At 40.9% G+C, this 26,453-nt stretch overlaps 1 protein-coding gene across 1 annotated transcript in view; it reads right to left on the bottom strand.

Annotated features, from left to right (window-relative positions):
- LOC129110522 (cadherin-12-like) overlaps positions 1-26,453 on the bottom strand; it is a 59,220-nt gene that overhangs the window by 19,727 nt on the left and 13,040 nt on the right. The window contains exons 2-6 of the mRNA XM_054622605.1: positions 22,878-23,172; positions 19,224-19,343; positions 17,205-17,372; positions 13,650-13,837; positions 75-328 (exon numbers count right to left, since the gene is read on the bottom strand). Coding sequence (XP_054478580.1) covers positions 75-328; positions 13,650-13,837; positions 17,205-17,372; positions 19,224-19,343; positions 22,878-23,172 — 1,025 coding nt within the window. The remainder of the gene's footprint in view (positions 1-74; positions 329-13,649; positions 13,838-17,204; positions 17,373-19,223; positions 19,344-22,877; positions 23,173-26,453) is intronic.

The raw sequence follows: 26,453 nt of genomic DNA, 5'->3' as shown, positions 1-26,453 counted from the left end.
ATATAACAACACAGTTGTTACTAAAACTCATGTGTGAAGTGTATAGAGTGTAAGACTGAAGAGTTTAACTTTACCTGACTGGACTGCTGCCGGCATCTAAATCCTGTGCCGTCACCGCTCCAATAATGGTGCCCGCGGGTGTGTCCTCGTACACATCCATCACATAGGAGGGCTTATTGAACACCGGGGGCTCATCCACATCCAAAACGTTAATCTTCACTGTTGCTGTGTCTTTGAAGGCCCCAAAGCTTTGGAACCGTGGATCCAGATGGGCATTAGAGGCATCTACCTTAAATGTGTACGCCTTCTTGCTTTCATAGTCCAGGGGCTGAAAAAAGGAAACAGAAAAGAATCCAGTTACTCTTGCTTTTACTGCTCATTTTGAAATCCTAATCTTGTCTGGTGGTAAAGCACGTGTCAGCACTCCTGCTGTAATTTACTTTCTCGGTAGCATTCATCCTGTAAGAGCACTTGAAGAAATGCAGTAAGTGAACAAGAGCATCAGTGTTGACAGCAAGATTGCCCTCTGCTTATATTTGTCAGCACTTTCAAGGATGAGTAACTGCAATCAATTGTAAACATCAGCCTCCTCATATCCAATAAATGTCAGTGTTTGGAAGATTCCCAATGTTTATGTTGTCACTCAGAATACATTGAAATAGCATTGTTCTCAACCCGCCTAGAGAGCGGAAATTAAGGAGTAAAAACACAGATATGTGGATATGGGATTTGGCGGCATCTAGGGGTGAGGTTGCAGATCGCAGCCGAGCAGAAAGATGGCCGACGCCAGAAACGTGAATGGGCATATCTAGAGCCAGTGTTTGGTTTGTGGGTTCTAGGTGACTGTAGTAACATGGAGGCCAGCTCCGTGAAAAGAACCCTCCACGTATGTAAATACAGGTGATTAAACACTTAAGTAAAACATACTTGATAATATAATATTCCATTTCTGACAATAGATCCCCCTAGATGCTACACACTGGCCTTTTTAAATGGCAGCTCAAATGGCAGTCAATAGCAGGGCGGGACCTACTGTACAGTCTTTCATGTGAGACACACACTAGGTCCTGACCAGATCTCACCCCCACCCCATCCCCACCTCTTAGTGTGAGTAAGTCAAGCTGCACTTTCTTGGTTCAGCAAGAAACTACGCCCCTTTACAAGAGTTCTCCCAACAAGAACTCAGGGGTTCATATGTTCTACCTCCTGACATATCAGCTCAGGGTGAATTAGTCAGAGGCGAGGGGTGGAATCAGAATCCTTCGGCATGTCTGCAGCAGAGTTGTAAACATCCGACGGCAGTGACACCTGCTCTCGTGCTCTTGCCCGTCTCCTGCCCGCTCATGTATGACCGACCTTACTTGGCGGGCTTGCAGTCGGCCACGCTCTGCTGGCCCGCAGTCACATGAGAGACATTCCTTTTCTGTGTATTTCGAAATCGACTAACATGTAACCACTATGGCAGCAATGCTATCTACCCGCCCCAGGACTTGGGCTCCTCTGGCATGTTGTTTCAAAAAGACACCGACTGAAAACAGCTGGTAATGACGCAGCGAAATGTCCTTTATGTTAAGTGACAGTAATTGTGAGAGGGGAGGTGCACTGGAGGATGAGCTTTTTCTTTTTGAGGCAAGATAAATATGACCAGTCGTCCATCCAAATGAAATGCACATGAATTAGCGATCTAATTAGAGTCCATCCACTAGAAATGATCAGAGGCTGTGCAGTCGTGATTTCACAGTGGTAGCAGATGCTTCTCGAGCCCTCTGTCTCCTTTCCATCTCCAAGGTTTCGCAGTCTTGCTGCTACAGCAGGTGTCCGTAAAAAAAAAGAAGTGAGAGCTATGTGAAGGCAAGCCAATCTGAAAGCAATCATTGACCATCAACCAGCGTGATTGGTTTGATTACAGTGCGCCAGATGCAACTGGCTAGGCACAGCTATAAGATCCTTCTACAGGAAATACACTCTGTCCCTTTCAATCTCTTTCAAGAAGTGACAACACAGTGAGAAGACCGAAGCAACAGTCACGTAAAAAAATGGAATTCATTGCGGGTGTCATCCAAATGCTGATCCCCACAATCAAACTAAAAGACAACTTACACCTCCAAAGTAGCCTAAAATGTACTGCAGTCATTATTTCAGTTTACTGAGCTCCCTGCTGGTTGATGGGAATTGTTGGAAATCAGCATCAAAAGGAACTCAAAGTACTTTGCTTCTCAGAGAGTGATGATCTTTAGACACAGAAAGAAAAGCATCAATAATTACATTAAGACGTTTTTACTATTTGGAATGTATATGATTCTAAAGCACAAAAAAAAATATGATATGAATGAAAGAGTATGTAATAAGAGGTCCTCTTGTACTGTACATCATAATGTGCTTCAAACACCACAAAGACAGCCATGCATAGCTCAGCAGAAATATACACACAGGTGGAGGAGGAGGAGGAGGAGGAGAGAAGGCGATGCTGGGGAGGGTGGACAGCAGGAGGTGTACATGACGCAGGCCTCATTAGCCAGAGTCTCATGGGGACGAGGAGACGCATTGCTATCCGTCCAAACATGCTGCATCATTCACCACAGTTAGGATACAGGCCCAAACTCTCAACCTTTATAACTGTCTCATTTGTATGTAATCGTCTGCTCTACCGGAGGACATTGTGTTGTGGAGTGTGATGAGGAAGTGCTCTTTTCACACACACACACTGCAGTTTTTTGACACAAATCTCTCTCTGAGCTAGCACAACTTGCATCTAAGAGTAACATCTGACTAATTACTGCATATAAATAACACCTTAAATTTAAAAGAGATGAACATTAAAATACTATTTAGATGCAGATGGTGTTCAGCAATTCATAGAGCTAACACGTTTCCAGCCTTGTCACTCCCTACTACCTCAGTGTCATGCGGTGATTTTGCTATAACTATAATAGCTGGCAGGCTAACCCAGCATTACAAAAGCCGAAACACAACTTAACATTTGTTTAAAACTCAGTTAACAGTGGTTTAGTGTACTCCTGGCTCTAGAGCTTGCCATATTGCTTCTAGCACTCTCTGTCACAGAGGGACAAGCAACTAGGCAGCCAGAACGAGAGAGCTAGCAACAAAAAGCTAGCTGGTAAGACAGCAGCAGCCAGCCGGCACTCACAGATTATTATTATTATTTGATGCTAATTAACCGTGGACTGGAAATATTCAAAATACGGTTCATTTTCTCAAATATACTACTTATAATGGACGAGAAAACTAAAATACATAAAATGGAAGACAGTCTTTTACAATCTGTCACACAGTTTGCCGGCCGACCTTACATACAAAATCTCTTTGGTCGGTTAATTCTGTTTGTTTCATTGTTTAGTAAGGTTTGTTTGGACCGGTGTTAACGCTGTCAATCAAACAGCTGAATCGAGACTGCCTGAAAAGGAGGGTCTTGGTTGACTTCCAAGTGGACCCTGGTGCGGTTTGTTTGTGATGTGAAAGCAAATAAATCAATATTGCAGGATGATATTGCAGCAGATATTTGACATCATCATTTTCCTGGACCACATGAGCCCAGCTACATAGCACCCTTAACTGCACTGCTTCTGTTGTCACTGCCATCTGCCAGAAATGACCAAAGTTCATGATCGTAATGTTAACATGCAACAGCAGGCCGCTAATAACTTTTATGAGATGCTCTCAGTGCTGTGCAAAAAAGATACTCTGACAAAAGTTTCATTTCAAAGTCAAATCAAGTCGAGCAAACACCTTGACTAGGTGTAGCTAATGAGCTAACCGTTTCTACAAACTCAGACTGATTAGTTTCTCTATTTGCCAAAGAGTTGAGTGCCTCCATCACGGCCACCAGAGGGCAGGTTACGTGAATTTAAAAGTCTCCTCACTGAATGACATCACACATCTAAACTATGTCAGACAATTTTGTACACTCAGTTATCACATCACCAAACAAAAATGAGTTACTTTGATATATTTATCCAATGTATGTCACACTCGAAAGGTTTTTTGCTCTTAAAGGTACTTATTTAGTTGAAGCAAAGAAAAGAGATGATGACAGAGGAACAAATTGCAGCTCATTTCCTCAGCAGATGGAGGAGAGAGCGGCCTTGCTTACAGCCATGGAACCATGCACGGACAGCCATATGATAAACCGTCAAGCACATATCTCAGATTAATTCACATATCCTGGTTTGGCTGGAGAGCAGCAATGTTGAGAACTTCACTGCCTTTTTAATGTGTCTGAGACTCACGAGTGTCCAAGTATGTCTGGGATATCTGTTGTTAACTAGGAATAAAATGGGGCCAGGAAGGGGTAATGAGAAACTCAGAGTTAATGAGAAGACGTGCTAATGTGTCAACGCTTGACTTGGGGAGAATCAAATCAGATCTGGAGGCCATAAGGGAAATTTCTCAGAAAGAAAAAAAAAAAAAAAAAAAGCCGTTCATTCTCTGACTGCATGTATCATTTCTCGTTTTTTTCCCCCCTTCCTGGAAGATGACCTACTTATGCGCTCAGAACCAGTGCTGTATGAGTAAGTATTACCCATTTCCACACATATATTACCCTCAAACAAGTTGCACACACCTATGTGTGTTCAATTACACGTTTGAAGTGTCTCATTACCGCTCCAGTTGTATGTTGCACCTTTTTATGGGTTACTGCGGACACAACAAGGAAGTGTATCAACGGAAGAATTTGTAAGGAGGACAGACCGAGTTCCTCCCATGTCAGTGCTGCTGCTCTTCAACATCACAACAGAACACACTTGAAATTCTAGACATGGTGCAGCACCCTTTGATATGTAAATGTGCACCTTCATTGCACTGGCAGTGATACTGAATGAAGGAACTTTTTTTTCTATTTTTTTCCCTGCCAGTTGAACCTGTTATGTTCCAAGGGAATTTGTTAATTCAGAACGAGGGACTAATCAGGGCATCACAGTCTCGCAGGTACAGTATTACGCTTCAAACACAATAAAAAAGAAAGTCCTTACATTGTCGGATTCACACTTGTGAATACAGAACAATGGATGTGCCCGTTGATGATGATATGCTAAGAGGAAATCCATGAAGTGAAATCTGTTTCTGACTTGATTCTAAAGTCTGTTTCTGGTCCCTTCCCCCACAGCGTGCTCCCTGAGCGATACAAAGTGTTAGTTGCAGCTGTTTTTTCTCAGCTTGCTGGTTATTTTGGGGACGGGAGAAGCAGGGTGATATATGCATATTGAATAGCTTCTCCGATTCGTTGTGTGTTCAGTTCAGTATTACGATAGCAGAGTTCAATACTCTTCTCAAATCTCAGCCAAAGCTCGTCCAGCAATACGGGTGATAGTGTGCTGCCAACAGCATGGGGTGAAGCGAGCCTTTCCCCTTGAAGGATCATGATCACACCCAAGCGAGTCATTAGCAGGCTGATTTCATTTGTTTGTGCTGAACACAGGTATTACCTACGGAGGATAAATAGGGTGGAAAAATAATGCAAGTTAATCTGTGATATGCAGAGTAGTCTTAAATCCATTCACAAAAGTATTATATATTTACAATACCAAGTATGAATCATTAACACCCACTCACACGACTTATCCTCTGGGAGTAAACTAAAGCTGAGCCAGACATGCCGAGAATATCACGCATTTCTAATTGCAAATGTGTGAGCCAACACATTTCTCCGAACCGCCACATTGGGGCCGTGTCTGGACGCTTAATTCCGCCGAGGCCAAAGACCTCCTGATCCCACACGACACCACCCATCATCTGGAAGCTAATAATTTGCCTGTTGGCTTGCAGCAAGCGCTAATAGTCCCAACGAAGCCCCGATAAGATAAACAACTTATTTCTGGGATGCAAAGCAGCTTCAAGGTGAAATAAATTCCGCTGAGATTTTGAGATAGGCTATCGTGACTCAGTGGCTCGAGCACTTTCCCTGTTGCGTATGAGTGCCGTCTTTATAAGGTCACTGCAGTCGTTGACTGACAGTGCAGCGAGATCCTTCCATGCAGAAAAATGCTAAAGACCTCTGGCCATCATTGCGCCATAAGCAGTCAACTGACCACAAAGCACAATGAGCGTTTCAGCAGCAGAGAAAAGCTTACATGCCCCAGAGAGCGATTTGTTGTCCCTCTGAATACTGAGACCGGAGCGGGGGGGTCTTAGCACCGAGGAGAGGAGATGCTCACTTTATTGTGCTGCCATCAGTCACATGGCTTTGTGTCCTTGGCTGCCTCGAAGCATCTCCACCACACCCCCACCCCCCTCCTCAGCGTATACTCACAACAGTGGAGTGCCATCTGAGAGCCTTGCCAGCAGCCCCGTCCACACTGCGGTGGAGTGGAGTGACTGTGAAAGACTCGCGCTGCCACTCTTAATAGGACGGGGGGTTTTAGCCGTGGGATGAGCCCCGAGACACCGGTTTAATCTATTACACCCACGCCTCCCCAGGACGCCAGAGAGAAGCCACTCCGTCGACTCCGAGCACCACCTCAGACGCCTCTTTTTCCCCTCTTTGTACTTATTCACTCACTCACTCACACACACACACACAGACGCATAACCACATACACGTAAAGCCACGCACACACACGCATTGCTCCCTGCTTGGTCGCTCGGCGCGGTGTCATTCATCCGTGGTGGGCACCTAGACGTCCTGTTGTTCACAGGTATTGTTCTCTTCTCTTCTCCTTATTTCGACTCCCTTTCACACCAGGGCCTAAAATAACTCATTTGGCCTCCCACTGGAACATTCAGCACGATAATCAATAGATTAGATTCAACCCCGTCTGTGAGCAAGGCTCGGTTGGTATCGTGCCGCCGGATGAGCTCTTAATGCTATCAGTTTTAAGCTACTATATATTGCATTCACCCTGTGGCAATTTAGAGATTATACAGCGGACACTTTCACAAGGTAAGGACATTTTGTAATTTAACAATGCATGGATGTGTCCTTGTGTAAGCTGTGAACTGTATCACACCACAGATCACTGTGTTCTTTTGTATTCAACCAACATTCCTCACTGTTTTCTGGCCTTCAGTCAAGGTAGCTCATAGTTTGTTCATTACTTTAGTCACTTGAACATTACTTTTGACGAAAAGGCATTTAGTCTTCCGTTCTCTGAAATGATTTATTGTTCAAACAGCCCAGTAATGACATTTCTGATAGAGAAATTAGACTGCAGTCACTGTCTGACTTTAGTGAAATTAATTCCTTAATAGATGGCAGGAAGGATGAAAAGGGCGTCTTGCACCAGAACCGCCAATGACTATGACTTCAGGGAAGTCTAAGTAGGGCCACGTTTGAGCTTCGGCAATCTAGGCAATTAGTGGCATTTTGTTTTGGATGAAAATGTTTATCAGTTTTGCTCGCTGTCGGTGACAAGCTCTTTTCTTAAATGCCATGCAACGCTACAACATTAATCACCAGGATGTGCTCGGTTAGGAATCGGGAAAAAAATGTGACCTCGTTCAAGCTGGATGAATCATTGGCCACTTTTCGAAGTGTGTCACCTGATGAGAACAAAATATTAAATTCCCATTTAGTTTATGGATATGTTACTGTTAAAAAAAACAAAATGAAATGCTAGCTAATAATGTGTACTTATTATTGGTAATGCTATAATTAAAAGTTATTTTAAAGGCTTAATTCATGAAAATATTTCCCCTCCTAACTGTAGTGCTATTCATCAATCTACATTGTTTTGGTGCATTGAGATATCGACCTCCTCTCCAATATAATGGGACTATATGGAACTCAGATTTTGATGCCAAAAGCTGTGAGCAGTTTTATGTAGGAACTATTTTCTTTCTTGTTGCAGACATTGTAACATTTTATCTACTGTATTAACACTTTTATAATGATTGCCAAATTATTTGTAAACCTCTAAGACATTGTTAAACATCTATAAGCATAGAAACATGGACCAGATATTTCGGTTTTGTGAACTTTAATGAACATTATCTGGATGGCTATTAACTTAATTTTAATTAACTATCAATTTACAATTCATTATTGATGGTTGTTTTAAGTTTTCTTTTTTATTTGCTTTAACCTGTCTCCTTCCATTGTTCTGAACCCTTCAGACGGTGTCTTTCTGTCTCTGTCCATGGTGCTGAAACATGTTAATGTAGTTTCTGGTTGAGTCAGACATCACTCCTTTGTCTCTTGTCTCATTCACTGTTTGTTATATTACAGACACTCTATTTCTATGACTTCTATTAAATATTTCACGATCAAATGCTAGGTTAACCCAGTGGTTAAGGTGTTTGTGCAGCATTTTGCACTACACAAGTCACCTGCACTCCTCTGAAATGTTTTTTCTGAACCCCTCTGGCGCTCTGGGGCAGTGGATTTGGAGGCAGTGCCAGAGGTCTGCAGCAGATGCTCTTCATTCAATGCCCTGTGGCCGCTGGGGGCATCCGGTTTGTACAGTGAGGAGATAGTCCCGTTTTAAAATGGATTCCCTGAATGTTAGGCAGCAAATATTATGCCACACATGCTGCCATTAAACAAAGCTGTTCCTCTAGGCCTAGAACAGCACATTTCAATTACGCATATCTGCCATCTTCTCTTCTTCCAGGAGGAGGTGAATAAACATGCAAATGGACAAATGACATTTAATCGGAATGAGAATTATTTTACCAACACAACCCAAGGTTATCGGGCCGACGCTGCCGACATGTAGGTGTGCTATTGAAGTCTGTAAGCTGTATGTATTGCAGTGTTCCATGTATAGCGTGTAGCTCGGTGTGCACACATTTGTCTGCACGTTTTCCTGGGAATTCACTGTTGGGTTTACCTATTGTCTCCCATAATCCTGTGTTTTGCAGATGGGATGTGCAAACCTCCCTCCATGCCTCGGTGACTCTTTTTTCTCCTCTCCCCCCTGTATCGTCGAACTGGGAAACAGATGATCATCCTTTGAACCCATTACTCAGCCTGATCCTCTTATCATAACCAACATTCCGGAGTCTCTAATTTGGGGTCTGCCAAACTGTGCTTTGTGTACAATGTGGCTTTCGTCGCCGTCCCGCTGTGGGTTTTATTTTATTTATTTAATTTCTTCTTCGGTGCAAGGGAGGTAAGTCAAAAGAGAGACACCGAGAGAGGGAGAGAGATGGATTGTCTGCACACATTTGCACACCTGTCTCTGGGGATCTTCCACCAATCTGAAATAAGACGAGTCTGTGGGCGGGTCAGTATTCTGGGAACGCGGTGAACAACTCATAAAGGCTTCATCTCCAGCTACCTACTCCCCACACCTTTCCAAGGCACAGCTCATCCTTTCTCCCCTCGATATCTCACACTGTCCGTGTCCTGCTAATATCACAATCCCACACGCGTAGAGGCACATGGTGTTTAGCAAATTACACTGGGGGGGGGGGGAGGCTTGGTCAGTTGAGGGGGCTGAGAGTATCCCCCATAGACGATGCCTTTGTGCAGCAGCTTACCACTGCAGGGAATATATCATGCTGCCTGGTTGTTATATGGCAGTATATCAAACACTGCGAGTAGAACAATGGGAGGAAAAATGCATCCTCGCCATCCATTGAGGGTACACATGATGTAAACAAATAACTGTCCTCATTAACATCATAATTGCTTAGTGTCTCATTCTGTTATTCCATAAGTGTCAATGAGAAGGTCACTATACGATGATCTATAGCCGTGCTTATGAGCACATTAAGTACATACAATATATGTACGCACGAATACGTGATTTACACACATACTTGGCCATATGTTCAAACACATGCACGGAGCATCCCGAGGCAGCTCTTACACTGAGCAGGGAATCAATTACTCACTCAGCTGAATATTTTTGGGGATCAAAGGATCACACACCTTTGTGTGCTGGGGCATGTACTAAAAATGAACCAGTTAACGAATACCTCGGTCTGTTACATTTGAAAAAAAAAAGAAAAACATGCAGATTTGCACTCTCCCAAAAAGAATATTTTCGACACTTACATCAGAAACACCCTGAAAGGCACAGGAACAGATAAAATTGGCTACTTTTGCAATCAGAGGAAATATACGCTGTATCCCCGAAATGAAACAAAAGTGACAAAAAAGATGTATTACCACTCCTTAAAAGTATTTTGTCGAGGTGAATTTGCATGAAAGAGACAGGATTTAATGAAAAAAAAAACCCACTTTTTTAATCTTCCAGAAGTGAATTTGCGTTTAAAAGCTGCAACGTCTGAAGGACTCTCTTTTTAAGTTTGGTGAGGAATAAAATTGATACAGTTATTTTGTTACATACAACTCATGGTGACTTAAACTTAGATGATTTAACTAATTAAAATGATATATCAACTTTGTTAAATAATAATGGTCGCTCTTACATAATCAAGGCTAACATGACAGTAAAACAGAATGAGTGGTTCGTAAAGTTTTCTTACAAGATATTTCAATGTATGTATTCATTGAAAGTGTTTCAGGTGCCAAAATGTACCCGAAAACTTAAACAGCATTTTGGGAGAAAGAGAAGATAAGTAATTCCAGAAAAGAAATCCATTTCATCCAAAGCAACAGAGCATTTCTTACAAAAATCTTCACTTTCTGACATTAACATTTTTCTCCTTTCCCCATATCGGAGAGACATTTTGTGACTTTTGCATTTTGCAAACTCGGCATTGCTCCGCAGTTTTTTGTTTTGTCCCCCTCTTGAAGCTCAATAGCACTGACAACAAATGGCATATAAACTCGCCACGGGGTCGACCTCATCCTGCCAAAAGGAAGATGCAGAGCACAATGCGAAGGAATCGTCAGACTGTGCATCAAACGCTGGGGGGTTGTGTATGTGTGCACCTGTGTAGTCTGATGTGTGGGCGAGACCTACTAACTTCAACACATTCATATGATTATGCTTCTTAACTGTTACGTGGCGCGTTCGGAGACACTGAGCCAAACATTTGCCAGCTGTTCTACAGATTCTGACTGGATGTAATTGAATAGCATGCTGGCAGAAGTGTGGAAGCGTGAGTAGCTATTTAGTAGTGTCTCCAAATGGCAGAGAGAAATAACAGCTTGAGAAACTGCTCATTGCAGCCTTTTTCACCAACCTTGCTAACCCTGCAATGCTTTAAAACCAGACTGATTCAAAAGGCAAAGAAACCAGCAACAATGAGTTCCTCTGTACAGAGCACTGAGGAGTCAGTCTAATGGTGATTTCATTAAAGCAAATGATCTTATTCATGCCCTCTGTGTCGCATTGATGCTCATCATAATCGTAAAAGTAGGTGTGCCTTTTAAAAGTAGTCTCCTGGAACCCTAATGAGAGAATACAGTGACTCTCTATCACAAAGGCATATTATTACCCACCGTCCGCCAGCCGAATGCTTTCCATGTCCAAAGAGAAATAATACCGTGCTCTGGCTCTCTACAGTCAAGCCTGTGGGTAGAGTAATAATAATGTTTCTATTTAGTGTGTTTGGATATTATGGATTTTTGGCGTCTTTAACTAGGCACACCCCGAGGAGAGCTCAGTATAAACATAAATGAGGGAAGGCGGTTGGGAGATGGAGAGATTTTCACTTCATAAACCAAAACAACATGACGCAACGACATTTTTCAAAAGCTGGCGCAGTTGTAACGGTCTTACTTTATAACTATATGTCCCAAAATCCACAGTTTAAAATTTGTATAGTTTATGAATGGAATTGTTTTATAATCTGCACAGTGGTAGATTTAAAAAGAAATATCCCTGCATGGTTAAATCTCTCCTAAGGTGTGAAGGACATCATAAGGTCAGGATATTATTATAGGTATAAATTGACTGAACCATGGAACAGAGCTTTTAATTTTGTCTCATACATATAGGCTGATGTTAATAATTGATTGCATAATAAGTTTTAATAAAGCCTAGCAATTTAGGAGATGAGCACTCATTGCTCTATTTCTCCCTCTCATTTTAGTCCGCGGCTGTAATGTCCTTTTCCTTTCACCTCTGGCAGTTGTGGGTCCTCCTACAAAATGAAATGGTGGATCTCAAAGGGTTCCTGCTAGGAATAATACATGTCTCTAATATCACCGGTGCTTTTGTGCCACATTGGCCATTATGTGACGATACATCACGGCCCTGCAAATGTTATATGTGGTGAAAGTTGGATATCAAATGAGGTACCGATGCTGTGTGATTCACAGAGAGTGCAACCAAAGGCCGGGATCTCTTGCTGTGGGTCATCATGCACTTGATGCATTAATCCATTTAGCGCAAAAAGAACATATGGCATAGTAAATGGGCCCTGACTTGCTGAGTGAATGCTTTATATAGCACAGGCACTCGCAGAGAGCTACGCCGGTGCTCTGAGCTGAGCTCTGAGGCACGGACAGCAAGGACACCAGCAACATCACATATCTGAGAGATCACAGGTTCAACCCTGGCATCTGCCAAGTGTCCTGCTGGTACAGCATTATGTAACACAACGAGAGACCACATACACACTCCTATATATAATATATTTGATCATATAGGCTTCTCATTAAATGTATCCCACTATCTATTTTCCAGAGTTACTCCCTCGTATTGTTTTGTCCTATGATGTTACTGTTGATGCTCTATGTTGGTGTCAAGATGTGATGTGATTTATTTATGTTTCATGGAGCCCATACTGCACTGTTTTGCATATGTATTTTGCAGTAAGCTTGAATATAAAACAGGCATGTGTTTTATGTTAAAGCTATGAAAAAAACACCCCCTCCTCAATCTCCCATGGATATGTGAAATGACATTGGTGACATGCTACATCCTGAATATTAAGTTAGGAGACACTTTCTATGAATCCCATGTCTGTAATGCATCATAAACATACTTATGATGCATTATGAGCTGCTTATAAGATTGTTTAATCATAGTTTTCAGCACTTATAGATACTCATAATGCTTAATAACAATAGTCAACACATATTATAGACGTTTTTTTTAAAGATTTATAAGGTGAAGTACCAAAATATTGCCCTCACTAACATATTTTTACAAGGATCAAAGTGTATCATTGTTGTAATACATTATAATCTCTTCATAATGTCGTGATCTTCTGAAATTTTGAAATTGACTCTCCTCACGTGTCATGTATGGTTTTATTTCCTGCCATTGTCCTTTCCCGCCTGTTTTCTACCACACCTGTGTTTCATTAGTTGATGACCCTCTTGTGTATTCAGTCCTTGTGTTTCAGCGTCAGGTTGTCAGCTTTAGTTGCTGGTGTCTATGTTCCTGCCTTGTACTCTGTGGTGTTTCGCATTTTGATTTTATCCTACTACCCGCCTGTTTTTGGACATCCAGATATGAGTTACCTTTTTCATTAAATCATTGTACTCTACCTACTGCTTCCAACTGATTCCAGACCTGCAATTTTTTAATATCCCCTGATTTGTGCACCGGGAATGAAACTCAACATTTCCAGCAGATTTTTGACATTAAAAGTATTCAGGCTTTCTCCCTCACTGGTGGGCTTTTAGTGTGAAAATGTAAAAGTGGAAGAAGTGGAACTAAAAGATGGAGGAAACTGCTATCCATGTTAAAAACAGAAACCCAGAGCCTGACCGCTGTTGTTCGCTACATGATGATTTCACAGTCTTTTACATTGAATGCAGGCTTTTATGTGAGAATTCACAGTGTATGTTTAACGTGTTTGTCTTAGTTTCTGAGACTCCGTACCCTTTTGAGAATGATGATCCCCTCCTGGTTGTGATCATTGGTGGTGATGTCAAACATGGCGCCTCCGTCACCGGGCACAATGGTGTACTCTACTTCGGCATTTCTCCCGATGTCCAGGTCATGGGCTTTGATTCTACCCACAGCTGACCCCACCGATGAAGACTCGGGAACACGTAGGTGGAAGAAACCTGTCAACAAACAAACATCAGACTGGACTTATTTATTCTCATCACTAGACATTGGATAGGAATACTGAGCTCCTCACATCCTCTGTCCTTTACGCAGTCTCACACACACCCGTGTCTTTATCAGCCACAGGCAAGCAGCTCGTATGCTCTGTCGGCCCCGTGGCTATGGGCATGACATTATTCAAAGCTGACGTGCTTGGACATCAAGGCTGCTCGGCTCCTTGTAATTGGCCGACTCAACCTGTACCACATACGCAAGAGCCTCGGGGCTCTGATGCTAACAACAGCAGAAATAACTGTTGGGGACATAGGGAAGAAATCTATAAGCAAACACACTATGGAGTGATTGATTAACACTTACACCAAACAATGGGTGGGAATTCATCTTTGTTTCCCTGTGCTTCACTCTCAGAGATGGCTGGCTGTTTGAACAGTAGCATCTGCTCATGCCAGATATGTGAAAACTTTTTGCACTAACAAATCCAGTGAGAACACCTGGTGGCATCGCAGTGATGCCGTTGGCAATTCAGTAAAAAACTTTGATAGTGTTGAAATTATTCTGACGATTTAGAATGTTTAACACATCTCATTATATCACAAACAATCTTGTCAGTTCAGGAAATGTTTACGGACTTTAACGTGACAATCATTCTGAACATTTATTCTGGAGCTGGAGCTAAGTCAAAGGTTACAAACATTTATTTGGGACTATTCTTTGTGAATGAAATTCCTCCACTCCTTATACTCACAGGCTAGCACCTGTGATCGGCGTCACTGTATTGTTAAACTTAATTTAACACATTCTCAACAACCTCCATTTGATGAAACTTGACACATTGCTCTGCTGCAGCAACAAAGAACAACAGTCCTAGAAAAAAAACATGATTTGTTCTTGGGAATTGATTTATTTGGCCCTTATGTGACAAACAAACCCTATAAATGGGGAGGGCTGTGTGCAGGAGAGAAAAGTCTGTACGAGTGTCTGAGAAGCTCTGTCTTAGGATAGTGCTGCTTGACATAAAAAATGGCATCAAACTTGGAGATGGATGAACTTGAACATACATGTCTACAATAAGAGTGTCGAAGGCACCCGTAGTGTGACAGGGGAAGCTGCCTGGCAGAGACATTTCTTATTTTTGTTAGAGGACCAAAATAAAGGTACTGAATCAAGACCAAAATAGCAGCCTATAATATATTGCAAAACATGCTGTTTCTAATGAGAACTATACTTGAGGTTGTGCTACATTACTTCTGTGTATATGCTACTGTACTCCCTCTCATTTGTTATTCCTCAATTTTACTATGGATCTCAGCTCTTTCCTCAGTGTTGATCCCCTGAGGCACATGGATGAATTTGGCTACTGTGATTTCAATAAATAATCAAGTACTTTCAAGGACAGGCATTCATTTAAAAAGTGGTTTAAGGTTCATGTCCTTTTGAAAGACAGGACATAGTGCCAGTGCCAAAACGGGGAGCTGCTGTTGAAGAGAAATTAACAAACAGCTGTTAAGGGCAGACAGCCCGAGATGATTAGGGTAAAATATATAAATATACATACCTCTATGAAAATTCCCCACTTTATTACTTACATTAAGGCAATTATTATTCAAGTTTTCTCAAACTGTATGTTTAGATATGCAAATGAGCCATTACCTTATTATATATGTGCTAAATGGCATACATTTCCAAAACATAAATCTGAACATTGGATGTAAACAAGCCTTAACATTTCTTGTTTTATTTTGTTGACGTATAAGAGTCAAAGGTTGTTACAGAGGGGATGTTTGATATGTCTCACTCCATTAATCAGAAATTACAGTCAGCAATGTGCCATGTTTTCAGATATAAAATGTGGTAGAAATCAGGTTATGAATGATATATGAACAATCCCCTCGGGAAAAACCCCCAGAGTATAAATATTAACTGAAAGTGCTGCTGAAGTGGAGATTTTTGGCTCAGAATCTGAAAAAAACGGCTGTTTTGTAAAATGCCATACATACAGGTGAGTATGGTAAATATTCTAACCAATAGTTATCATCATGACACTTACCCAGTTGATTACTTATGTTTAAATATGCAGATTAGGCATTATCTAATGGCAACTCTAGGTGAATTTATGAGAAAACTACAGACAGAAATATACAAAGCGGTAAAAAAAATTTTGGATTATGTCTCTCCACTAGCCTGAAAGAAGACATGTTATGGAAGCAAAATAGTTCAAAATCTCAAAATTGATCAATGCATTTAAAACCATGTTTTTGCCTGGGTTGTCCCTTAGATGGGTCTGTCAGTGGGTTCACTAGCTCTTATGATAACTTATGATAATGTATACACCCCTATTAGTCATGACCATTACAGGCATTGCATTTGCACCCACATCTGGTGCAATCAGAGGATTGATGGTTTACAAATACTTAATCTATAATACCTTGAGGGGGGGAAAGGATTTATGGAAAAGACAGATGTGGGATGGATCCATGCAGCTATATAATAAGTCAACAGAATCATCTGATGTGGTCCTCCGATATGGCAACCACACATTTATTTTGTTGTTATTTTTTAACCTGCAAGCCCTCTATAGATAGAAGAGAGAAGGCGACAAAGAGAGGATTTGGGACAGGGCAGAGGAGCCGCCATACTTGGCCCACACCTCTCTGCTGTGACAGCATTATGGAAATATCATCTTTTCCCCGCAGCCAGAGGAGCTTGACCGTCAGACTGCTTGTATTTAAATTCAGAGGAGACCACTCGGTGTCGCTTCACAATACCTGAAGAGAGTGCATCCATATACAGAGCAGTATTTTCTGCTCTCCTGTTGTACACTCGCTCATTTGGAATAGAATACATTTTTGCACACAATTTAATAGTTATGCTTAGTATAAGCAAAGAAGGTTTTATAGATCAACGTATTTACAGTATTTTTTTTCTCCCCAGCTTGGTTTTTAACATGACCTGGTGAACGCTACAATCGAATTAATCTGGTTTAGCAGCTTATTCAAAATACCGGATGAAATGCAGTGTTTAAATACACTGACTGCAGCACCATCCCGCTCAAACCTGATCTAAATATAGAAGGATGCCCCATGAGCGAAATAACACCAATCCCGGTTTATTTGACAGCAGTATGTAGATGCAATCATGCTAAATAAACAGCATTTGCTTACGACAGCACATAATGACAAATAATGAAAACCAATTACAGTGAGTAGACATGATGAACACCCCCTGCCCTGTTGTAATTGCACAGTGTTTATTTCCCAATCATAAAATGTGTTAACCTGCGTAAGGTCATCTGCATTATTATTGTCTTACAAAAATAAAAGTCGGTGTTGATATTTCTTCAATTATCTACAAAAGGGCACTCACTTTTAGAGAACCTGGGTGGATTATCGTTGACATCGCTGAGGGTGATGTTGATGGTGGTGGTCCCGGCCAGACCCCCCAGCTGGCCCCCCATGTCCTTGGCCTGGATTAATACTTGGTACTGTTCCTTAACTTCTCTGTCCATATTGGGCAAGGCTGTCTTTATAACACCTGGTGTACAGCGAGAGAAGAAGAGAGTGAGCGATAGAGATAGTGGGTTAAACAAAAAGACAAAAGGCAAGACATAGTAAATATAAAATCCTTTGAAATATGTTTGATGCCAATTGCACAATTTTCCTCCAAATGCAGGATATATTTCCACCTGAGGAGAAGAAGATGCTTGTGCGGCTCTCACCAAGGCCCAGATAGAGGTCATTTCACAAACTGGAGACACTTGACATTCAATGGGGAACTCGGGAGAAGCCATATAATGATTCACTTGAGGATCAGAGACCCTGAGATCAGAGAGCGTTTGTACTGCAGATTAATAGCTAGGTCAGTGGGAGGTTGGCAGGCTAAAAGGAAGAGGGAGGCTAGGTGGGTCTGCACTTTTTCCCTCCACTTTTCCTTTAATACAGTGAGGATGTGAGGATGTACCATTTGATCTGCAGACCCCTAACACATGTGGATACAAAATCAAAGACTGTGTTTACTGTATTTCAATTCATCTTTTCTTTTGGAGAAGGGTGGTGTCTTGTGGGAGATTTGAGCATGTTGTTGTCAGCCCCTCTCTCTTGTTCACCTTTGCCTTGCGGTGTTTATTCCCGTTGTTGATGTGCGTTTGGAGATATATGCGGACCCAGCAGGGCAAACATGTACTTTATCACTTTGATTTAGATTTTTCCAGCATCAGTTTGAAATACAGTCAGAACACTAGTGGTACGAAGGTGTATGCCTCACCCCGCCTTTTCACTGGCACTTTCCTCCTACGACACCAACCGCCTACACCAGCAAAGTGCAGTGGTAATGTGCAAATGACTAACTAATGCTACAGCATCAGATGTCATTGTATTATTTGGCTTTTCAATTGAAGCTACCAGCTATAGCGGTTTGCTGGCTTACTGCTGAAATGCTTGATATTAATGCTGAATAGTTTCATTTTGTACCATCTTTGCTGGAGACAGTGTGTTCTTTTATCGCCCACTGATTTTGTGGAGTCACCCTGGGGTCAATTCTGGGGCCACTTTTATTGTCTTGATATATGCTTGCACTGGTCTACACCACATTGTGTAATATTGTGTTCCCTAAACTTTTTTTCCTGCGGTCCCATTTTAAACAAATGATAAACCATCACAAACCAATACACAATAGGCCTTTTCTTTAAATCGTGAAAAGAGCCAATTTATAGGTAACTGAACGTTCCTAAGAATTCTTCCTATTGCTTCCACATCAATTCATATCATCTTGATTAGGTAAACCACATTTTGAAGAGATATACAGTTTGTAATTGCTAACATATTTAATGGTAAATACTAATAAATAAGACCAAATGAATGCATCTTATTCTTTCCATTTTCTCTCGTTAAAAAATATACACTCATGCAGAGTTAACAGGCTCTGTTTTTTTTTTTATCTCATTAGTATAACAAACACGATGTTAGATACGCTTCTTATTTATATATGGCCTACTTATATCATTATATCAATGATATAAGTAGGCCGTATTTATCAGAACAATACAAACATCGAGGCTCCCTTATGTTGCTCAAGATGTAGTGCAGATATTAATAATAAATAAAAGATTATAGAAGAAATAATGTTAATTTATTTGGCGTCCCTAACGCGATCTCCTGCGACCCACCGGAGGGTCCAGACCCAGTCTTTGGGAATGACCGGTTTAGAAGACACTTAATCATACATATATTTCAAGAGTAAGGGCCTAAATAAGTTATGTCATGAAAAAAAAAAAATGGTAGTTATTGTTGACTTTCATATTAAATGTAAATGTCTAGATCTTTGTGAACTTCAAATTGACTGAATCACTGTTATGTCACATAAATCAGCAAGGAAAATGTCCTTTACCTGTTTTAGGGTCGACAGAGAAGTACGGCTGGCCATGCAGGATGCTGTACACCACTCTAGCGCTGTTTCCATACGTAGGATCATCTGCGTCTGTGGCTGTCACTTGCGTCACATACGTCCCTGGGGAAAGGAGTGGGAAGACATATTGGCTATGACTTCATTTGTTTCCTCATGAGACTGCAATCCAAAGTCTTTGAAGTTCATCCGTTTACCCAACGATCTCACCTGACACTAATGAATGATGAATCACGACTGAGTGAGCTGCAGCTAATAACCGACGGTCAAAGTCGCTGATAGAGTGCAGTGAGGAGGAGTGTGAAGGAGAAAGGATGTGGCAGGGTGTTGTTAGATTATCCTGATGTATGTTTTGAGTTGCACATTTGTAGAATTACTGAGTGGGCTTTATTTAAAAAAATAAATAAAGCAAGGGTGAAAAACAAAGGGCTCTTGTGCGACTATTCATAAAACAATGCTACCATTAAGAATACAAAGGGGCCATGGCAAGAATAGCATTAGGATGGCAGTGTTCCAAACTGCTGGGGTAAGAGGACAGAATAATTACTTGTTGGATGTTTGGCTCATCCTCATTAACTAGCTGGCATTGAACTCGCTGCTTGTTTACAGTGTATTTAAATACAGCAGACTCAATCCAAAGTTTCCAGTTTAATGGGAAGGGTAACCAATACAAAAATGCCTCATCAGTCTGACTATTTTATAACTCTACAAGTCTGGTGTTCCTTTAGAAAGACTAGTTGCAGACAAGTTGACATGGATGACTTCACGGGCAGACATGTATCAATCACAAACATGTTGCGTGAAGATATTTTTCAACCGCAGGATTTGTGTAACACTCATGTGAACGGGAGACACTGACCGGTGGGAGGACATTTACACGGTCAGTTCTGAATTCCGGTAAGCTCCTAGTCGTCTGTAAAGAACTTGCTGTATATTAAATAGGCTTTGCAGTCTGAACAGACGGCAACAATGGCATTAAAAAATTAGGTGAGAGAGATTAGTGTCTCAATCCCTCCCAGCCACACATGCCTGATTAGACATATGATACATTAACATGTTTTTCAGTACAGCGGGCTCAGATGCAGTGAAACTTTAAAAGCCTCGGAGCGTCGCAGACACCTAAGCGTTTCCAGGCAACAAAGAAGAGAGCCTCTCCCCTCGGTGTGAGGCAATAAAGACGATTCAATTCTATTCACGCAATTGTGAAAATTCAGGTGTGTGAGTGAGAGCCGGCTGTAGGAAATGGTTTGAAAGGTCATTGTTGATAAAAACAGGAGGAGAATACAGAGTTTAGCAAACTATAGATTATCTATCTGAATTAATTGAATACTGTTTATATCACAATATTCAACAAATCACTGAAATGTAACGCAGAGGAAACCAATCAACGTGGCACAATACACACAATGCATACAGATGTTGTATTCAAATAAGAGGATAAAGAGAGAAGAAGCACAATAGAAATACTGATCCAATGTGGGAAGGACTTCTGTGGAATAACACGCACAAATCTGATATTAACTAATTGAAATGTTTGGAGACAAGGAGTGAAATTAACAAATTAATTAAGGCCGAGACATTTTGTGGTAATACAAATTTTTCAGGAAACTCACTGAAGTCCTTTTTTTTAATTTGTCGCTTTCTTTGTGATTCAGGGATAAACTAATTGCACACCACTCTAAGGGATTGTTGCTATGACTGATTTCATAATATCTGTTCATAATCTTCATTACCAACCATTATTGAAAATGTCTGTTCAGCATCTCTCCCTTTTAATTTTTGTTTCTCACTGCTAACATTAAAAAACATCCAAAGGGGGATTCTAGCCAAAGACATCAAGAGGGACGTAACAGTTGATGAACCCATTGATCAGCCTTGCTGCTGCTACAAATATTGATAGAGACTTTAGTTGGTTTGATGTTTCTTCTGCGTAAAAAGAATATCTCAGAAAAGTTTGTGTGTGTGTGGGTTCAGACTCACAGTTATATTATCAGCTTAGATATTTCTGATAGTGGTGTCACGCTGCATAACTTGGCAATGCTTATGTTCCAACTTGTGAATTTTATGTCTTCAACTGTAATGACAAAAACAGGTTATTTTTAAACCTACAGTCTTTTCATTCTTTTATTCTAATAATTTATAATCTCCAGTTCCAGCACACAAAAGCACTGATGGATTTTTGCAGTTAGACTGATATTGAAGCCACGTTCTTGATCACATTTATGCTTCATGCGTCCGGAATCGTATGCTATGCACTACATGAGGCAGGAGGCATCAAATGAAACGCTATCTTGTTGTATTATGGGAAATGTAGGATCCAGAGTTTTGGGGACATGTGCATTAACAGGGAGTAGAACTTAGTCCTGAACCTTTTTGAATCTGTCTCTCACAAGTTCAACAACTATATGGAGATGACACACTTAATCAATGGAGTACCCTTTTAAAGTTAATTGCAGTAAACTATTTATACAAACAACACATCAGAGTGGTGATTTAAAATGACTTTTGCAGACTGCCGAGCATCAAATTAGATCATAATAATGATACATAAAGTATGTATCCTATAATTACAGGAAAGAAACATTTAGAAAATGTTTGGTAAATTCACATGAAATGTCATAGCAACATTTAGGTGATTATCTTGTCAAATAAAAGGTCCTCTTTCTTTATTCTCTAGTCAGTGAAACACACAGATGTCTGCCGGCTTTTTATATGAGATTAAATGTTATAAATAGGCTAAAATTATCAGATAAACATAAATATTCAAGCTCTGTCATTACGCTTAAAGATGTACTTAAATAAAAGACTATGGGATAAATTGTACTTGATTTATTCGGTGGGTGTTTTTTTATTTCAAGCTGAGCCCTGGACTCTGCTGCCATGGTCACACCAGATGTCCATCCGTCCATCCATCCATCCGTTCATCTGTTCATCCATTATCTGTAAACGCTCAGCGGGGGCTGGAGCCGATCCCAGGTGACAAAAGGATCACCCTGAAAATGTTGCTGGACTGTCACAGGGTTGACACAAAGAGACAGGCAACCATTCACACTCCCACTCACACCTACGGGCAATTTAGAGTCATCTAAAGCTGGAGAAACCAGGACAAAACATGTGCAAACACGGGGAGAACATGAAAACTTCACACCGAAGGTCCTTCCAGCGAGTTTGAAGCCAGTGCCAACCGCTACACCACCGTGACGCCCCACTAGATGTGTTTATGATCAACTTGAAAGCGTCTCTGATTCTACGGTAAACTGTTGCGCAGCTTATGATGAGTGTTTACTGGCTTGTTTTTTTCTTTTCATACCCATAAATACTCTAGGGGCGTCTGACTTTTTGAGTTTTGAGGGCTTCATTGCTATTCAGATCTAGAGGAACCGTTCTCGCGGCAAATTACCTTGATCTGTTCTCCCTTTAGGGGAGAATGTATAAAGACAAAGCTGTGAAATATAGGGCACACCAAGAATAACTGGATCTGTGAAATGTCAAAATCTGAGGGGAGCAGCATTGCCCCTCTGGTTGTACCTGTGATGCTCCTGAAACTTTCTTATTCTGTAGTTCAGGAGGAGAAAACAAAGTGAAAATGATTCTTGTCAATTAAGTACCGGCTCTTCAAACCCCTATATGGTCACTGACCTACTGGGGACATCTCGGGGACACTGGCCGTGTACGGTCCCTCCAGGAATTTTGGCTCATTGTCGTTGATGTCTTGAACCTTGATGACAAATTCTGATTCAGGCTCCAGGGGCCTATTGGTGTCGATGTCGACGGCCTGGGCGCGTAGGGTGTAGTAAGGCTTCTCCTCTCTGTCAAGACTCCTTAAGGCATGGATGTCCCCAGTTGTTTGGTCAATTGTGAAAATGGAGCCAGCGCCGTCTCCCGAGAGAGTGTACTTCACCCCATTGTCCCCACTATCGAGGTCAGTGTGTAGCTGCAAGACAAAAGGGAGAAAAAAAAGACAGGTTGAGTGCAAACATTGGCACGGATAATGATTCATTGAAAGCGCTGGGGAAGAGCTGTCAAAGAACACTATTTCACCAAGACAGTCAAGGAAACTGGCTGCGCATCAAAGAGCAAATTCAAGTCTCTGCAAAGATCTGCAAAACACTAAGTCATGAGAAAAAAAATAAAATGATCGTACTTCCAGAACGTTTCACAGATTAATGAGGCTAAATCTCTCATAAATAATGTATCCTTCTCTGTGCAATTACGCTGCAGTGATAACTCTTCAACATCATGGGCCCATTTCTATTCAGGGACGTCTCAAAAATCTTCAGTGAGATTTTTCCTCAAAGTGGCATAGATCTGGGCTGTAAAAACTAGAGGTAAATACTCGACTAGACCAATATCTAATACCGTCGCCTGACAGCAGAGGTCTGTGACCAGATGACTCTCCGCACAGTTGCCAAATCTCACTACTGCAGCCAGAGAACATCTTTGTTAATATAGATCCAGGGCCACGGCAGCTCTCTTTGTACAAGACAAACACACTCTGGGCCGGTGGCAGAGAGCTTATTGACAGAGTTATGTTTACCTCCGCAGGGAGATCAGTCATACAATACAAAGCCTTTTAAATATTTAAGGGCTCTAATATTACGTGACCATCACCATACATGGATAAGGATTGTTTAGCCTTATTAACAATGGCATGGAGTTTCCACCGACACCATTGAACAGCAGTTTTATCCGGGAGACAAGATATTTTAAGCACTGATGTAACGGCATGTCGCCAGCCAGTACCTGCTGGCTTTGAGTAACATTGTTTAATATAGGGAATGTTATTTTGCTGCAGCAATAATATAAGTTCAGCAAAGCCTTTTCTTTCCGGTAATCACATTCAGATTTATTAGCCTTGGAATTACATCCATAGATATATATCCATATATATATATATATATATATATATATATATATATATATTATATTATAATTCACAATTCATGCCCAATGTTCAGTGCCAAAGTAAGAAAAATGTCATAGTTGTGAGTTTTCCTCCTGTCCCACAGTTTTCCTCCTGTCCTGTGAACTTTCGCTAACCTTTACCATGGTGCAGCTTCTATGCACTAGCTAATGAATGTCTATTTTTTTTTTGGCAGTTATTCAGTCTCTTTCTCTCCACCCCACAGGTGAACAAGCCATCATTTCCACATGGCCAATTATCCAGTGAATCTCCATGATAATTGCAGCAATGGAGAGGAGAGGATATTTGGGATGCAACTATAAATTCTCTGTAGGTTACGGTAGAAAACAAACCAAGACACGCAGACGGGAGCTCAAACATACAGGGAGCATTATTCATCCGTATTCAAATTCAAATTATTTCTAGTACATGACCCTTGTTGCATGAGAACTCGGTCCCACTCCATTTTATGCAGCGAGAACAAAATCTGAAATGTAGATTATGTAGCCTATTGTCTATATAAATACTGTGGACAATATAATACTCCTCTAAAAACATAAAAACAAAAGAAAGTTTGCAAAGTAGATCGCAAACTTAAATCACTATTAATCCATACGTATCTACTATTGATAACAATAAAACAACTTACTCATATTAATTAGGCTGTATGCAATATGAAATATAACACCCCTACTCCTATTAAGAATCTGGATTATCTACAATTTGATCATGGGCTCTAAAGCTGAGGGTTACCATGATTATTAGCATTAGTGTTATACCAGAGTTTAATGGGTTGCTTCCCTTCAACACATGATTGACAAGTGGCAAATTATAGCAGCTTAATGGTAAATATTCCCATATATAGCACACAAAGATAGTGTAGAGTTGACACCAGGCTATTTATCTTATCATTAATTCTATTTTACACTTTATACCCCTTGCTAAGAGGAGAAAAAACGATGGAACGTTCAAAATAACTGGAACCGAGCAAGGAAGCAATCGTTTCCTCTGACAATTTTGGGGTTTCCCCCCCCCCTCATTTCCAGGGGTAGCTGTGTACCTCCAGGTGGACTCATTAGAGTCAAACGCACCCACTCAGCGGGTTACCACAGCCAAGACAACCCGCATGGACACGTGTGTTTTCAAGCTAAAGAAGTCTGGACAAGATAAAGTGAACCTGTGCAGGTGCAGGAGTAGAAAAAGGAGGAAAGTTAGCTGAAAGAAAATGGCAACCCTCATGAGAATAATAAAAAAAAAAAAAATGGCTGAAAAGTTCAAGATGCAACCTGGATACAATGTAATGTTTTAGAAACACATTTGGAAGTGACGTTACTGAAATACCGACATTAATGGCTTTCTGTGACATAGAAGGCCACTATGTTAGAAGCCACGCAGGTAAATGTCTTTATGATATGATGTTATATATAATAACCTTATGTCACCTTGGAAGCTCAATGCTTAATGTTACATTGTCGAGCTGCTCAGTTGGACAAGTGAAACTAATACTGGAATAAATTGACAGGAACAATACATGGAGAACAAAGGGTTCTTGTTCTCCACCTGAACCTCAGAGGACAAAACTCTGGAGGGTGAACCAGGTGTCCCTGGTGTCAACATGGAAAAAGATTCCATGGTCTTTTTTTTTTTTTTTTTTTTATTACATTTTGTGCTGCTTGGTGAAAAGCCACCGTTCTCACCATTATTCTGCTGCTGGCTACTGTTACCTTTGCTGTACTGTATGTGTGTGTGGGGCGATAATTCATAACAATGTATTGTATAACAGGATCCAAGTCATATTATGTTGTTAAAGTATCTTGTCAAAACTCTGAAGCTAACAACATTACTTATTGATGTTGTTCTGATGTAATGCAGTGCAACTCAGTTTAATGCATCCATCATCAAAGTTCGTAACCTATTTTATTTACGTGACCTCAAATTCATTCATCATGATATGGATTGTAAAAAAATATATATATATATATATATATATATATATATATATATATTGGGGTATTTATGTCCAACAGGCTGCCCAGTCTGATGTGCTTGTGTGGGTGGGTGCATATACACAGGCATGTGTTTGGTAGTGACATTCTATTCTATTATTCTATTCCATTCTTCTGTATTCTATGCTCCATGCTATGCGGTGTGCTTGCAGGGCCGCCGTGCCACTCTGCTTTTGTTGGCTGCTGTTACACTCATCTGCCTGTAATGTGAATTGTTTGCTGATGACAAATCCTGCATCGCCATGAATGATTGTATGATGTGCCTTTCTTTAGTACACATAATAGGGCCCACACCTCTGACTACAA

This window comes from Anoplopoma fimbria, chromosome 21 (genome assembly GCF_027596085.1).
Source record: "Anoplopoma fimbria isolate UVic2021 breed Golden Eagle Sablefish chromosome 21, Afim_UVic_2022, whole genome shotgun sequence".
Classification (NCBI taxonomy): domain Eukaryota; kingdom Metazoa; phylum Chordata; class Actinopteri; order Perciformes; family Anoplopomatidae; genus Anoplopoma; species Anoplopoma fimbria.
Note: the sequence above shows the minus strand (reverse complement) of the source record. Positions and strands in the feature narration are given on the sequence as shown.